A 17,638-nucleotide genomic window follows, 5' to 3' on the forward strand; every position below is an offset into this window, starting at 1 on the left:
ATTCAAGCCAGATGAACACGCAGAGATCGCTAACATCAACGAGCCGGTATGTCGATAGTCGCAACAAAAAGTGGCAACACAACAAACCTCAAAGTCCATTTAAAACACAACCATCCATCCAATTTCTTCACCTGGGAACAGAAAACATGGCGGGAGCTGCGAGACATGGAGCCCTCCACTAACCCACAACTTGCAATTAAGGAAGACTTTGTCAAAAAATGCAAATATAAACGTGACAGCAAAAAATGGCGCACGCTCACAGACAGCGTTACTGGCTTTATAGTGAATGAGATGCAGCCATTCAACACTATGAGAAACCAGCGTTTAGAGAAATGCTGCAGACTTTTGATTAAAAAAAATAATAATTCCAAAACAGCCATTCCAGTATTTCAATGTTCAATATTCTTGAGAATTACAAGTTAATTGCTAATTGGATGTACTTGTATTATTATGCTCCAATATCATTATATCAGCGGCATAAAAAAAATGAAAAAACATCAACAATTTCATTGTTTATCGTCATTGTTTCTGGGGAAATATATCGTCCTAAAAAATGTGTTATCGTGACAGGCCTAAAAGAAACGCTCAGACACAAGTACATCCAAAGAGAAGTTTATTATTCAAAATATACAGTATGGAAATGGACTTGACTACAAAAAAAAAACTACAAACAAGCACCGTTTTGTAAACAAACAAGGGGAATGTTTTCTCGTGTGCAGGCTGTATCACTTTCACACACACCTGTGTTGGTTCAGGTGGGCGATGGCCCGGTGGCCGATGTCGCGGCGGTACACGGCGCCCGGGAAGCCTATGGCCGCCACGCCCTGATTGGCCGCCTGCAGGGCCTTCTCCAGGGACGGTCCGACCGCGGTGACGGTCAAGACCCGCCCCCCGCTGGAGACCACGCCCCCTCCCTCTTTCAGAGCCGTGCCGGCGTGGAAAACCTGCAGGCCCGAGTCCTGAACCTGGGACAAACCTGGAGGACGAAACACAGGTGTTAGAATCAGGTACATTCACAAAACAAATAACCGTTATAAGGAGCTGGCTGGGGAGAGGGGCGCCTGGAATGCCCTGCTTATCCTGCTGCCCCCGCGACCCGGCCCCGGATGAGAATGGCTGGATGGATGGAGGATTTACTATTTAACATTTGTGCTATAATAGGGACATTTTTGCCTTTTAAATTTTTCTATCATTTTGGCTGTGTTAATCCATACATTTTAGCAAGATTGTGAGGGTTTTACTCTTCCGAGTGTTAACTCAGCTCCTATAATAAGTCTATAATAAACTGTGTATCCAAAATACAAACACTTAGACTACCTAAAGGGGAAAAATGTCCATGTGAAAACATTAAAATCAAAGATTTTGATCCCACAGCCATTACAGCATACAATCATGCATTCAAAAAATATATAAACATTTGTAGTTTTTACTGTATTTGTTTGACCAGATTAAGTCATTTTCTCGTGTTTTCCCTATGGGGCAAATAAATGCCCTTTTCCCTTATTTCAACTAGGGTTATTCCTGCTGTATTATGAGGCACTGCACATATCCAAGACCGTAAAAAAAAAGGTGAAGAAATCCCCCAAGCATTCATTTTAGTTTAAAAAGTAAAAAACAAAATGAGGCATAAAAAATGCAGGAGTTAAACATGTAACACTACAGGTGCATCTCAATAAATTATAATACCATAAAAAGTTTATTTATGTCAGTAATTCAATTCAAAAACTAGAAGTAACACATTATATAGATCCATTACACACAGAATGAAACATTTCATGTCTTGATTTTAATTTATTCTAATGATATAATAATTATAGCTTACATTTAAAGAAGCCTTAAATTCATTGTCTCAAAAAATTTTAATATTACAAAAGACCAATTTTAAAAAGTATGTTTAATATGGAAATGTTGGCCTCTGAAAAGTTTGTCCATCTATATGACTCAATACTTGGTTGTGGCTATTTGACTTGAACTACTGGAAATGGAATTTTCCATCATATTCTAATTGAGATGCAGCTGTATATAATACAAAATAATTGCAAAGTGATTGCAAATGAATGTTGTGCATAATAAGATTTAATAAAATCATGTAAAAATGTTCCTGTGCAGTTTGATGCGCACCTGTGATCTCCACTCCTTTCTTGTAGGAGCCGGGGTAACCAGCGCTGGCCATCACCACGGTGACCGCAGAGCTGTCCTGGTGCCACACGGGGGCGCTGGAGACCAGCTTACCGCTCAAAGTGTTCAACATCACTTCATACAGGTCGCTCTGCAGGAGGGGCAGCAGCACCTGAAGGAGTGATGGTAGATTTTTGATGCTTATTTTATGAAGAGATGCAGTGAGAGATGACTCGGCTCAAAAGATAACTACCTGACACTCGGGGTCTCCGAAGCGACAGTTGAACTCGAGCACCTTTGGCCCCTGTTTGGTCAACATCAGCCCTGCATAAAGCACGCCTGGAATAGAGAAAACATACAGAATAAGGCTAAATTTCTTTAATCTGCTCTTGTGTTTGCCATGATTAGTCTCAGATGCAGGAGAGTAGTGCACTTGCCCACATAAGGACTTCCCTCCTCCTTCATCCCGTCCACAGTCTTCTGAAGGACCGTCTCTCTGATCTGCTGCAGCAGCTCCTGGCTCACCTGCACAACATGGAGCAGCATTAACCCATTTAAGCAGGGAAAGCATTACTGCATTTCTACCATTAAAACCTGGGGCGCTGTTGCGTTATTCTATCATTAAAGACGGGAAAGCAGATACGTCGTTTTGTAGTATTTGTAGTTTTTTCCACCTATTTCCGGTCTCTTGGCCGATGAAATGCATCAGAATACATGTGGGAGTGTCGCAATGCATCATGGGACTTTTCCAGAACTGAAATCATGGCGGAAGACGACTATAGCGGAGGGAGCTCAGATATAACTGGTAAAAGCTCTCAAATACTTTTTGAATTTCATTTCTATCTGCTACAGAGGCTGAAAAACCGATTATTTAGTAGGCGTTGACACATCTGTTGAATTTCCAGAAAACTTCAGGTTTTAGGGGCTTATTTTAAAATCGCCCAGAGGTTTTCCAGGCATTTTTTCCAGGCATTTTATGCCTAAAGGGGTTAACCCTCTGGAGTCCATCTATTTATTGAAAATACACGTTTTATTTACAGTAATAACTTGTCTACATACTATATATAAATAAAATTGAGAAAGCCAGTTGAAAGTTCAATCATAGGAGCTTTCACAGTGTGCCATTTATGTTTCTAGACCATTTTTAAAATGTGAATTTTCTTTCTACAATGAAAACTATTACTATTTTTAATTGACATGCAAATAGACTGTTTTGTAGTTTTATTATTTGTTATTTTTTTCTGCTGTTTTGGTGTGTATAAATGGAAAAGAAAAAGAATAAGAGAAAAAAGGTACATTTCCATAGATACCTGTATCTTATTTGTATTTTGGGTTCCTGGCAGCTCTATACTTTGTTAATTAAAATAAAATGAAAAACCTGACTGATAGCCAAGTTTGTGTGGAGAAAAAGGAGCCATGCATGTGATGTAAGGACAGACTGAAAGATGCTAAACAGAGATAGAAATAAATGCATAGGAAGGTGAACCAAAATCTCCTGGACTTCAGAGGTTTAACCTTGAAAATGATGCGAGGAAAACTGAAAAGAAAGAAAGAGGAAGTGCGTACCTGAGGGGTGGGGCAGTAGGCCCCCATGCCCCCGGTGTTTGGCCCCAGGTCGCCGTCCTGGAGCCGTTTGTGATCCTGCGCCGGAGGCATCGGAGACACCGAGGAGCCGTCGGTGAAGCACAGACACTACAAAATAAAACAAGGATTAACACCCTGTCGGTTCTCTGGTTCATACCTTAATGTAAAGAAGGTTCTGAACTCACGGACACTTCCTCTCCTTCTAGCAGCTCTTCAACCACCACCGTCTCCCCTGCAGATCCAAAGGCGCGGTCCTGCAATGCACAGTTTAAGGATTTACCTTTGTTGCCTTCCAAAGAATCCTGAACCCTCTGAACCCCAGCTAGTGTCAGCTCCCGCCACATTTTACACACTGTGACCAGGTTTTTCCACTGCAATATAAAGGCCCTTCACATTTACTACAATTTAATGAGCGATACAATATTATTGCGATTTTAAGCATTTTGCGATATGGTGAGTATTGTGATACAATATATCGCAGATTAAGAAAAGAAAATATATCACTATTTATCGTACAGTGGGGAAATTTAGTTGTCACAGCAGCTCAAGATAGAGACACAAGAACAGAATAAGAATATAAAAAAACAAGACATATACATACAGTCTATACACATTATATACATACATTTCTGCTATTTGCCATTTATTGTTAATATATATATTTGTTGTGTTTGTTTTCCTGGGAATACTTTGCATTTTACAGATATTGCACATTGAAAAAAATACATTTTAGCATGCTACATAGGTTAAATAGGTTGTTGCATGTCATGGTATGAACATCAATGAATAAATATATTTAAATATATGCAGAGATATACACAGTATAGTATAAGTGGTTTATGACAAATTAAGAAAAAAAGAGAGCGTTCTGTTTTTTTCTGTGCAGTATACCACAGTTATGTCATAAATCAAACCCCCCCCCAAAAAAGAGTGGAATTTCACAGATTTATTTTTGTAAAATAAATTACCATTTTGAATTTAAAAAAATAAAATAAATGTGAGTAATGTTAATTAGAAATGTCACCCCCCCAAAAAAAGTAAAAAAAAGAAAGGAATTTAACTGATTTATTTCAGTTATTATTACAACCATTTTCAATTTTTTATTTTATTTTTTATTTTAGAAAATAATAAGAAATGTAGAATAAAGCGATTTTATTGAAACATCACTATTTTTTCAAGCTTTGTTTTTTTTTCATGACATGTCAGAAACCTGATCATTTCTGTTTTACAGCTTCTAGCTATGATAGATGTGTAATTTGGGATATTTTAATTACAAAGAAAATATGTCTTTTAAACCTGCTGGGGCTCAGGGGGCTTTTCACGCATAAACTCCCGCCAACAAAAGAAGGTGGTTGGTTCGAGTCCACAGATTGGGTCGGGGGAAAGTTAAACACAGTTTGAGCCCAGAATCATACTGGCAAATTGTCCCTGTGCTCAGTATTTAACCCAGTTTTGTTCTAGTGGGACTGACGTGTGCTCAGCTGCCAGATCTCAATGTGCCACATAGACGATTTAGCTTAATATTCAGGGTTCGACACTTTAGCAGTGGTCAAATTCAAGCATTTTTAAAGGACTTTTAAGGTCAATTTTCAAGCTTTTCCAGTATCTTACACCTGTTCTAAATTGCATGTTTTAGATGAGTACTTACATACTAAAAGGGGGAGATTTCACTTAACCATACCAACAGAGATGGTGTTACACTTTTAGGAGGAACAGCCTTCATTTCAGATAGACTACTCATTATTTTTTACATTGAACATGTGATTATCTATAGTCTATAGATGGATATAGTCAGATTGCAAGAGAAATACAGTAAGAATTTCAAGCATTTACAAGCAATTTATCCAAATTGGCCTAAAAAACACAGAAGAAAAAAAAAGAGCGGAATTTTACTGATGTATTTATTTTTGCAAAATAAGTTATTATTATTATTATTATTATTATTATTATTATTAAGAGAAGGACTGACACGTGTATTCATTGCTTCCAGTGTCACAACTATTGGACTCTGTTCATTTGGAATTTACGTGTAGAGAAAAAAAATGTTTCTTTGTAGGGTTAATCTTTTTGTTATCTCTATTTTGTTTTTATTTTCTTTCACAAAAAAACAACAAACAATAAAATAAAGAGAGCAAATTAAATGTGCTGGAGATGTTTCAAAGGCGTCTTGGAGTCAGCTGTTCAATTTCAAATTTTCAATTTGAATCATTTTCAGTTTAAAAATCATGTTTTAGATGAGTACTTATATACGAAAAGGGGGAGATTTCACTGAACCATACCAACAGTGATGGTGTTACACTTTTAGGAGGAACGCTCTTCATTTCAGATAGGCTACTCATTATATTTACATGATCATGTGATTATCTATAGTCTATAGATGGATATAGTCAGATTGCAAGAGAAATACAGTCAGAATTTCAAGCATTTACAAGCACTTTATCCAAAATCCAAGCACTTTTTAAACCTTGAAAATACACTACTGGTCAAAAGTTTTAGAACACACCAACTTTTCCAGGAATTTAATTAAAAATGATGCAGTTTAATGTCTCAGTGTACTCTGAAATGAATGCACATTTGCAACATTTAAAATTCTTTATTGAGCATGATAGTGTTTGGAAAGTAAAAAAAAGATTCAAAATCACATTTTATGTTGGACTAAAGGACTAAAAAAAGACACCAAAAGACACAAAATGACCAAAAGAAGACACAAAATGACTTACAAAGACATGAAAAGAATTCAAAAATGGACAAGACTCCATAGAGTTAAGTTGTTAACCCATTTCTTGTTCCCTGAAAAAGGCCTACCGTACTTGTATAATTCTGAAATGTACATTATTTTTCAGTTTTGGTTAAGCTTACCTTTTTTTATTTACCTCTGGCAGTTCACCACTTACCTTTGTACCCTTTCAAGCTGTTCATTTGACGTGAACTGCTTGAATTTCAATAAAAAACTGGAAAAATTGGGGTGTTCTAAAACTTTTGACCGGTAGTGTACATTTAAATTTGAGCATTTTCAAGAATTTCAAGCACCCGTACCGACCCTGAATATTACAGTATTTGGCTCCTTTTTCTTCTCTCCTGCAGACGATGAATGAGACGTGTTTCATACCTTCATGATGTCCATCACAGCCTGACAGGCCTCGTCCTGGTCTTTGGCCACAATGACTCCCTTCCCTGCTGCCAGCCCGCTGGCCTTCACCACCAGTGCTGGGAAGTCGGCCCTGGAGACCCCGAAACAATGACATAAACTCAGTAATATGCACCGAGAATGGACATATTTTCAGAGAAAACACATCTGGAACAGCTGCTGCGTCGCTGATATGAAACATAAAATGTTTTTTTTGTGTGTGTGTGTGGACCATTTAACATTTGCAGTGCGCGATATTGTTTGTGTTTGGGATCCATATGGATGAAGGCTGTCACAATGTGGCAGCTGTTGTTCCGCCCAACGTGGTTTATAAAATCCAAGAAATGACTTTCGCTGAGTATAAAACATTTTTTCTGTCTGTGAAAGTTGCGCCTCCGTTTATGGTGGATTGTTTTCGAGGGGTGCTCTCATATGAAAGGCAATCATCACATCTTAGATCATTAACTCATGAAGCCATCTGAGAGACGGAAAACTTCAGAGGAGAGATCGTTTTCTATTATGGTGCAAATTTTCGTGTGTTTAATGGCTCTGAAAACAAAACTTTGCTGCTGGAAATCAAAACTGATAAACGTCATGTTATTGTTTTACCATAAACGATGACAACTAGGGCTGCACGGCTTATTGTTTCTGCGCTGATGTCGCAATGTGTGACATCCATTACAGCAAATTAACTCAAACACATAACCACGCAAATGTTTCGCTGCTTGATATAAAAGAGAAACTTGCAGGTTTCTTCTTCTTTTCCATGACTAATCTGGTGTTTCCCAGTGTAAACATAGAAAATATTAAAATAAATGAGCCCCAGTAATTCGAACATGTTTCCTCCCTGTTGTCTTATTGCATTTCATCATCATTATTAATATTTCACAGCAGATTACAGGAGTCAGCTTGGGTTCCCATCAGGCTTTGGTGAATCAGCTCTTACCTGAGAACAAACAGGAATTATAAAAATGATTCATAAAGGCGATTAAAAGATCCTAAATTGGTTGTACGCACAATTTAGGATGAAATCTGTACGATTCATGCACGAGGTTCTATTGTGTCTATGATTCAAATTATAACAGTACAAAGTTCCCCAAAGATCTAGCCACTTAAGTTTACTCTCAAAGTGCACAAGATTGATGCATTTCACTTTAATACAAACATGTTTTTCCAGGAGGAGCATGCCCCTCAACCCCCCCATATTGAACTATTTTCATATTTCCAGCCTTTCCTGTCCCGTCCTCTCCTCTCTGCTCTGTGTAAACAGATTTTCTGTGAATATTTAACCATTTGTCTCAGCGGAATCAATCATGTCTTCAGTGTCGCTGAGGAGCAGAATTTAATGTTTTAACAGGATCTGGCAATTCCAAACGCTTCATTTTTTGGTGGCGGTTTAAATGACGCGCATAGAAATGATTGATTTTGACAGAAATATAACAAGTTTAAGCTTCGTTTGTTTCTTTTTCTAACAGAAACTTTACTAACCTAAGAGCCCCTCAAGGTGCGACGCATATTTTGTTGATAACGCCTGTTATTTCAGTTTCTTTCTGCGATAAACAGTGTATTTTTCGCAATCTTAAAAAAAAAAAAAACTGTCAAGCCAGCCAGGAGAATGGGGTTCACAGGGTTAATCTTTTAAAACAGTTACCATTCAAGGTCAATTTTTTTGAAAATTAAAAACTTTGGTCAATCTGGAGATTTCTGTATTTTCAGCGATTGGATGACGAGCACTTCTGTTCTTCAAACTGCTGAGAAACCCCTTTATTGTCAATATACCGAGGCACACAAAGCTGCACATCATCTGAATGCTCTAGATGTCTAGTTTGTGGTTGTAAAGTTTCATGAGGCTGTGATTATCCTAGAGGACGCTCATTTAATGCAGGTTGAGAGGTCAAGACTCATGAAAATGCCCTCACTACTGATGACTCACATCTCACATGAAGAAAACTGCCCTCAGCTTTCCACTGATTTATGTCATTCAAAGCGTGTTTAGGGACCTCAGTATGCACAAATATCCAAATGCAGTATATGGAAATAGCAAATTTGTGCTATATGAGAAAAACTACAGTACAGGCCAAAAGTTTGGACACACACCTTCTCATTCAATGCGTTTTTCTTTATTTTCATGACTATTTACATTGTAGATTCTCACTGAAGGCATCAAAACTATGAATGAACACATATGAAATTATGTACTTAACAAAAAAAGTGTGAAATAACTGAAAACATGTCTTGTATTTTAGATTCCTCAAAGTAACCACCCTTTGCTTACTAGAATATGACATGTTTTCAGTTATTTCACACTTTTTTGTTAAGTACATAATTCCACATGTGTTCATTAATAGTTTTGATGAATTTACAATGTCAATAGTCATGAAAATAAAGGAAACACATTGAATGAGAAGGTGTGTCCAAACTTTTGGCCTGTACTGTATGTGGTTTTTGCCTGAATCTGCATGTTATCAGCATAAAGGACTTGTGGGAACCCAGAGAACCTATTTTCATTGAGATAGCACGACGTCAGAGGTCACATGACCGCTTTGAAAATCGCCAAAATAGCCTAACTTTGCAGCGTTTTTTCGGCAACTTCCTGACACGATATCTTGACAAATTGGGGTCTATAGATTCCTTAGATCTTATAGTTTCATATGACAGCATCTCCAGTATGTTCCTAAAATTGAGCCCAATAGACCCTCCAGAAGAAAGAAAAATTCCGACAGCCCGCCATAGAGTCACCAATTAAACACACAAACATGATGTGTGTCTACTGTACTGACGTGCGGATGTAGTTGCAGGCCTCCTGTGGGTCGGTGAAGGAGCCGTAGCGGGCTGTGGGGATGCCGTGGCGCTCCATGAAGGCCTTGGAAAAGCTTTTGCTCGCCTCCAACTGAGCGGCTTTGGCTGACGGGCCAAAACAGGGAACTCCCGCCGCCGTCAGGTCATCAACAATACCTGGAAAAGATGTTCAAAGTTAAGGAAAAGAGGATACATCCAGAGGTGCACAGTAGGGCTGGGCGACATGGACCAAAAGTCATATCCCAATATATTTAGGCTGAATATCCATATACGATATATATCCCGATATTTTTTATTGCAAAATGAGAGCAAATGTTCAGTCAAACTTAAATATTTTAGATTGCTTTTTAGTATCAGACATTGTTCAGTGGAAAATATGGACCAAAAGTTATATCCTGATATATTTAGAATGAATATCGATATACAACATATATCCCGATATTTTTATTGCAAAGTGAGATGTTCAGTCAAAGTCAAATATGACATGTCACAAGTAGTTTTATTGAAACAGTTTATTTAACATATACTGTATAACAACAGGAGTACCTTTTTTTAAAGTCAAAGCTCCATAAAGTGCATATTTAAACAAAAACCTCTGAAAAAATAGCCTATGAAATAAAATAGGACAATTCAATCTTTTTCCAAGATAAATATACAGTCATGGAAAAAAATATTAGACCACCTTTATTTTCTTCAATTTCTTGTTCATTTTAATGCCTGGTACAACTAAAGGTATATTTGTTTGGACAAATGTACTAGGATTTACTGTGATAATGATTTTGGTTATCAAGAAAACCAAGGAAAATGTCTAGATATCAGCTCTTAAATTTAACTCTTATGAGCTATTTTTGTTGTTATTAGTATATTTGTCCAAACAAACTTTGCTTTAGTTGTACCAGGCATTAAAATGTACAAGAAATTGAAGAAAAAGTATGATCTAATAATTTTTTCCATGACTGCATTTATATGAGAAAGAATAACGAACATTACAAAATTACTAAATATGACAAACCCTAGCGAGGGTAGCACTTATATGTAAAAAAGAAAAATTGAACTACATCGATATATATGAGAAATGGTCTAATTCCATATCACATTTAAAAATATATCAATATTTTTTTTTATATTGATATTAGGGATGCACGATATTTTTGGCACGTTATCGGTATCGGCCGATATTGGACATCGGCCAACACGCCGATATAATAAACTGATTAAATAATGGGGAGCACATCCTCTCTGTTGCACCTTGTATGTAGCTCACAGAATTGTGCAGTGTAGTCTGAGCCCACCTATTTATTTATGTTGTGATTAGGGACTAAAGCTGCTTATATTTTTTATATTTTGTGATTTTGTTTGCAGAGTGCAGATTGAGTCGTCACATATTGGGCTCCTGTTTTAAGTTAAATTTTAATTTAAGCAGAAGTCTGTAAGGTACATGTAGTTTTATTCAATTTGGGTTTAATTGCTGTACAGTTGCACTTTTCACATGTTCCCAGTGAACACAGGTTATGTTTACTTATTATGTCAATTGGGAAATTGGCCAAATTTGCCCTGATTGTGGGCATTAGTTGTGCGGGAAAAAAATATCTGAATCGGTAATCGGCTAAATAAGTTGTAAAAAAATTAAAAAAAATCGGCATATTGGATATCGGCAAAAAAATCCAATATCGTACATCCCTAATCGATATATCGCCCAGCCCTAGTGCACAGTGCAAGAACCATTGCATTAATAAACAAAGCAAAAAAGGTCTTGGATCAGAAATCACTCCACACTCTTTACTGTTCTCTGGTTTCACCATACTTTCAATACTGTGCTGAAGTTTGGGGGAATAACTATAAAACATCTCTACAGCCATTAACCATCATGCAAAAAAGGGCAATATGGATCATTAACAATGCTGGCTATCAGGAACACACAAACTCATTATTTCTACAGTCCAAATTACTAAAATTTACTGACATTGTGGGCTATCAAACAGCTCAAATAATGTTCAAAGCAAAAAATAATGTATTACCAATAAATATACAGAAATTATTTAGTATTCATGAGGGGAGTTATAATTTAAGGGGTAAAAGTAACTTTAATTTAGCGTTCATTCGCACAAACAGGAAGGGTTTTTGTGTCTCAGTAAGCGGGGTGAGACTGTGGAACAAGCTCACTATGGAGCTGAAGCAATGCCCAAACATGAAACAGTTTAAAACGAGGTACAAAGACACTATTTTCCAGAGGTACATGGATGAGGGAGATGTTGGGTAGCACCAAGTGTTATGAGGATACTGTGTTTATTTATTTTGATCTTTTCACACTGGTTGTCATTTTGTGTTGTTGTTCTTTTCCTTTCATATGTATGTGTGCGTGTGTTTGGGTATGTATGCAAATATGGGCGCGTGTATGTATGTATGCATGTATAATTTCGCTGTATAGGTAAATTATATTTATGTTTTTGTAAAACAAGACATGTTTAGACAAGGATGTTAACTTGTCATATTTAAGGAGAGGGGGTGGGAGTTTATAAGTTTTACTTCTTCTCACTCCTTTTCGAATATGTATTCTGTCATGTTAAATGTTTTGTCTGACTCTTTTTATTTTATTTTTTATTTGTTTTCATATTCGAAATAAACTTAAATCAAATCAAAATCAAAATATGATGGAGCTCTCTTACCTGCTGCTAGTGGCACCTCCGGTCCGACCACCACCAGCCCCACATGGTGATCCTTACAGAACTGAGCCAAGATGGCGTGGTTACTCACGGACACCTCTGGATGGAGAGAGAGAGAGGATCATTTACACCTTTCAGCTGCCGGATGCTTTCATCCCAAGGGCATATTTAACTCATCCTGCTAAGATAATTATGTCATTAATTCAATCAGTGCATTAATTTACATCTTTCTATGTGAATGTTCTTCACCTCACCTTTCACATGGGGCTATGAATTTAGCGCTATATTAATTAACTCAGGGGACGCAGTATTAAAATTTGAAATATGAAATCAAACTTCCATACATGGGGAACCTGTAGTGTAAGGAAGAAGTTTATATTGTAATATTCTAGAGTTTAAAATAAAGTGAATAAATGTGACAAAACTGATGACTTATTATTTAAATACATGATTATAAAGTTATAAGAAATGTCCAACAGATGATATTATACCTAGTTTTTTTAATGTGTAACAAGTGTAAAAATCAATTTGCCTTTTATTGGGATTTAATGTTACACTTGAGGGTTTTTTATGTCATATTTATCATACTGGCAGTCATGCTTTTAATCTTCTCATTAATTTCTGCCAGAAAGGTCCAAAAGTGTATTTCTCAAAATGTTATAATTAAACTTGAAGCGGTTGGTTTGAAAGGCAATTAGATATTATATTTTAATTACATAATTTATCATAAAATGTAACTGTAAATACAAATTATCGAATTTTCAAATTTCCAGTGGTCCTTGAACAAATAATGTGTGACGCTTCAATGAGGAAAGCTAATTCTAGGCTTAAAATATATTTATATTGTGTATAAGATAACTTATTCAGACAAGATAAAGAAGATATTTTTGGGACATTAGGGTCTCAGTGAAATCCTGATAATTTGTCTAATAATTTGTCTGTAAAATGTAGCCAAAAATAAACCTTTTGCCCCAACCAGATCCAGTTAAAAACATTAAATTATGCTCTCCTCAGCACATCTGGGCATGAATGACTCAAGTGAGACCAACAGTCATTAGAGGTGGGGAAAAAATTTATACGATATATATATATATATATATATATATATATATATAGTATCGATATTTAGCGTCAGTATTTTCACTGATTGTTTTTTTTCCAGGAGGCTGTAGCGGGCTCACTTTTAGGAATATACTGGAGATACTGGTATCACATGAAACTAACGCTGCAAAGTTGGGCTTTTTTAATGTTTCATTAAAAAAAAAAATCAGAGCAGCGAAGCTTAAAGTTGAGGAAAGTTTGATAAAATGCTGCAGTTGTTGTCGTCCATACATGTTTGATATCAGTTCAGTTTGACTGAATACTTTGTTGGTCAGTCTGTGGGTTTGACTCTCATTGTGGAGAAATAAAAAGACTGAAGTGAGATGAATAGACTGAGAATTTTATCTTATTTCACAAAACAATTATTGATTTAATTTAATGATGTGGACAGGAAATGCAGTGAAACAGTTAAATCACAATAAATTGTATCCCAATGCTCACCATATCGCAAAATGCTTAAAATCGCAATAATATCTTATCGAGACTCAAGTATCGATATAAAATCGTGTCGTGGGGCCGATACGGTGATTTACACCTCTAACAGTCACCTCTCTGTTGCACCTTGTTTGTAGCTCATAGAATTGTGCAGTGTAGTCTGAGCCCACCTATTTATTTATGTTGTGATTAGGGACTGAAGCTGCTTATATTTTTTATACTTTGTGATTTTTTTTGCACAGTGCAGATTGAGTCGTCACATATTGGGCTTCTGTTTTAAGTTAAATTTGAATTTAAGCAGCAGTCTGTAAGGTACATGTAGTTTTATTCAACCTGGTTTTAATTGCTGTACAGTTGCACTTTTCACATGTTCCCAGTTAACACAGGTTATGTTTACTCATTATGTCAATTGGGAAATTGGATAAATTTGCACTGATTGTGGGTATTAGTTGTGCAGGGAAAAAATATCTGTATCGGTAATTGGCTAAATGAGTTGTAAAAAAAAAAATTAAAAAAAATCGGCATATCGCAAAATGCTTAAAATCGCAATAATATTGTATCGAGACTCAAGTATGGGGATAAAATCGTATCGTGGGGCCGATACGGTGATTTACACCTCTAACAGTCATGTGACAAAAACTGCATTTACACTGAGCTAAAGGGGCTTGGTATTTGTATTTACCTGAGTTGCTGATCTTGCCACAGCTGGCCGTGCCGGCGTTACCCGGGGCGACCAGGACCTGCTGAATCTGCGGCGACTGGGCCAGCTTCCAGGCGAGCGCGTGCTCCCGCCCGCCGCCGCCCACCACCAGCACCTTCTCTGCCATGGCACCTGAGTGATGAGAAAATAAAAGATCCCTTCATGTACTGGAACCTTTACACTTTCACCGCTCTCCGTCCGCCTCCAACTGTTCGTAAAGCACCCGTTTAATTGCATGCAAAGATTGACCTATAACAAAAGGAGTTCCCTAAGCTGTGAAGAAGCATTGACCTTTTGTGAGGCCCGGGGTCTTACATTATCTTGTAATGCCACACTAACACGGATCCAATCAACTAGAACAAAAACACAAGTCTGCAATTAAAATGGCATGGTCACCAGGCAAAGCCAAATCACCAGCAACTGCAAACAGCAGCTCATTTGCATGGAAAAACAAAGCTATTATCAGGTTGATATACAGTTAAGCCTTCACCTCGGCCTCAGTTTGGCAGCGCAGTTATTCTTCTCTCCTTCTTTGGGTGTTTCATTAAATTAACAATTTTCCAATGTTGTTTTAAGCAAATATTTTTCATCATTTGCACATTTAATATGAATATGTTCATTATAGAGATATACAGAGGCACGTAGAGAGATTTTTAATTTGCTTGTTGCAACCATCTAAAGTGGGACAAAAAAAAATCAAGATTATTTTAGTCAATATTGAGCTCATGATTACTCATTGAATTTGTAGAGACCTGCAGTTGTTTAACTTTAAGTGTTTTTAACTGTGGATTTTCTTGAACTTCAAATAGGAAGTCAACAGTAAAATCATAATAAAAAAAGACAATTACAATTAATAATTTTCAAATATATATAAATATATATATATATACACACAAATACAAACATTTAAATAAATGCAAACACAAAAATAAAAAAATAAAATAAAATACAAAATAAATAATCTATGTATAAATAATCTCTATGCACTGATATAATATATAAATATATATATATATATTTTTTTTTATCAAGTAGTGAAAATAAATAAAATGAATAAAAATTCTAAGTTCTAAATACTGAGCCAAGCAGTACTGCACTGCCACAACCTCCTGAAATGGAATAAACATATTTTTCATATATAAAATAAAAATAGATGAAATCAAATATGTTGTATTGCACTTCACAACCTACTGAAAACAACTCAACATATATTCAATATTAGTGAAAACGGATAAAAGTGCACTACTGTAATTGTTGGAAGCCAAAATTGTAATTATCTCAGTGTCACACAGAAAAAGGGGTGAGTCAATAATAAAATCAGGATTTCAGACTGAGAAGTTCTTATCTCAGTTTGCGAAATGTAAATCCATTCAACAGAAAACAGTGCTCTCAGGACTAGGGTTGCGATATACCAGGAATTTTCAAAGTTGGAAACTTTCAATGGGAATTAACAGTAATTTATGGTCAATCTACTTAATATTTGAAAGGGTGGGGTGGGTGGGGGGGGGGGGGGGGGGGGGGGGGGGGGAATATTCTACTCAACATTCATGCTTGTTATTCAATAAAATAATTAATTGTTTAATGAAATAATTAAAACTTGACAGTTATACTTGCAAATAAAATAAACTTACAAATACATTTTTAATTGTATGTTTTTGCATGGATGTCTGCTTATGACAAAACAGAATAGTTATATTCAGATATTATACAGTTTGTTTAAATTCATTGATAGGACTGAACTTCCTAAAATTAAAAAAAATTAAAAAGGGAAGAAAGAAAAGAAATGAAAGAAAGGTATTCACTTTTAACTGAGAATGTTATGCGTAAAAAGGTAATTAAGGAACAAAATATTACATAAAGCAAACAAAAAAAAACTCAACCCTTTGACCTCCGTTGGATCAAACCATCCCAGCCTGCAGTGACCTGAGGATAGTGCATGCATGTGCAGATGTGTTGTCTATAATCTGCCTTGAACACTATTGGAAGCAGATACAGTACAAAGGGCTGAGTGTTGCACAGTGGGTGCACATGCTCCACAATTAGTCAAATCACTGGATTTGATTGAAATCACTCTGCTCATGTGAGTCACATGTCAGGGAGCAAATCAAACACATGAGTCTAACAATGTAAGAGCTTTTTAAACACCCCTAAAGGCAAATTGTCATTACATAACTAAAAACTACACCATCAAAAAGCAGTAAAATCACATGTAAAAGAAGTCAAATAAGTTAATAAGAGCATTTTACTTACAGTATGCATTATTCAAATCATTGCACATGCATAAATCTACTGTACATGCACTTATTCTGCAGTTTAACAGGATGGATGGTGCTGTTTACATCCTGAAGCAACCAATTCCAACATTAAATTCAACCTTACATCAGTGTTTTTATGTGCAAGCTAGTGAAGCATAAGGAAGATGCGTTTATTCTGCTTTTGTATGCAAATAATAACAAAGAAATGACTTTTTACGCTGCATTAGCACATAAACTTTTCTTGAAGTGAACATCTAGCATGCAGTTTATGACACTCACCTGTGTGTAAGTGAATGTGTGAAGCAGGAAATAGCCGGAGCCCAGTTCAGGACAGCAGTCAGAAGTGTCTCCTCTGCTCTCAGCCTGCGGACTAACAGTGTATGCAAAGTATCTTATCACACCACACACTCATTACACACACCACGTGGATCCAATATAGCACCGTGATGTATGTAAAAGCGCTAAACACAAACAAACGCTCCGCAAAGTTAGCACTAAGTGCTAAAATAGTATGAAAACAGTTAAAGTTGTCATTGTTTCACGGTTTGTTCATGTATTTGCCTTACCTTTATCCAGTACCCAGCTATTTTTTGGTAAAGTTTTGGGATTTTTCAACTTCCTAGGGGCGTAACTTCGAGTGCATCATGGGAATTGTAGTTAATTAGCGGTTGTCGCGCCAAGGAACTCGATTTCAAAATAAAAGTTTTTTTTATGCCATCCTAAAGACATGTCATTTATTTAAATAATAATAATAATAATAATAATAATAATAATAATAATAATAATAATACTAATAATAGGAGCTATTGTGATCATTGTGAAGCACCTGATTTATATTTATATTTTATTTTCTTAA

At 36.3% G+C, this 17,638-nt stretch overlaps 1 protein-coding gene across 1 annotated transcript in view; it reads right to left on the bottom strand.

The window, feature by feature from the left end:
* Positions 1 to 17,246, bottom strand: part of gart (phosphoribosylglycinamide formyltransferase) — a 29,684-nt gene extending 12,438 nt beyond the window's left edge. Inside the window, exons 1-11 of the mRNA XM_059328163.1 lie at positions 17,062 to 17,246; positions 14,510 to 14,659; positions 12,295 to 12,390; positions 9,610 to 9,784; positions 6,812 to 6,923; positions 3,888 to 3,956; positions 3,685 to 3,810; positions 2,556 to 2,643; positions 2,372 to 2,457; positions 2,122 to 2,290; positions 742 to 976 (exon numbers count right to left, since the gene is read on the bottom strand). Coding sequence (XP_059184146.1) covers positions 742 to 976; positions 2,122 to 2,290; positions 2,372 to 2,457; positions 2,556 to 2,643; positions 3,685 to 3,810; positions 3,888 to 3,956; positions 6,812 to 6,923; positions 9,610 to 9,784; positions 12,295 to 12,390; positions 14,510 to 14,654 — 1,301 coding nt within the window. The 5' untranslated portion in view covers positions 14,655 to 14,659; positions 17,062 to 17,246. The remainder of the gene's footprint in view (positions 1 to 741; positions 977 to 2,121; positions 2,291 to 2,371; positions 2,458 to 2,555; positions 2,644 to 3,684; positions 3,811 to 3,887; positions 3,957 to 6,811; positions 6,924 to 9,609; positions 9,785 to 12,294; positions 12,391 to 14,509; positions 14,660 to 17,061) is intronic.
* Positions 17,247 to 17,638: the final 392 nt, after the last annotated feature.

Source organism: Centropristis striata, chromosome 24 (genome assembly GCF_030273125.1).
Source record: "Centropristis striata isolate RG_2023a ecotype Rhode Island chromosome 24, C.striata_1.0, whole genome shotgun sequence".
In the NCBI taxonomy this organism is placed as follows: domain Eukaryota; kingdom Metazoa; phylum Chordata; class Actinopteri; order Perciformes; family Serranidae; genus Centropristis; species Centropristis striata.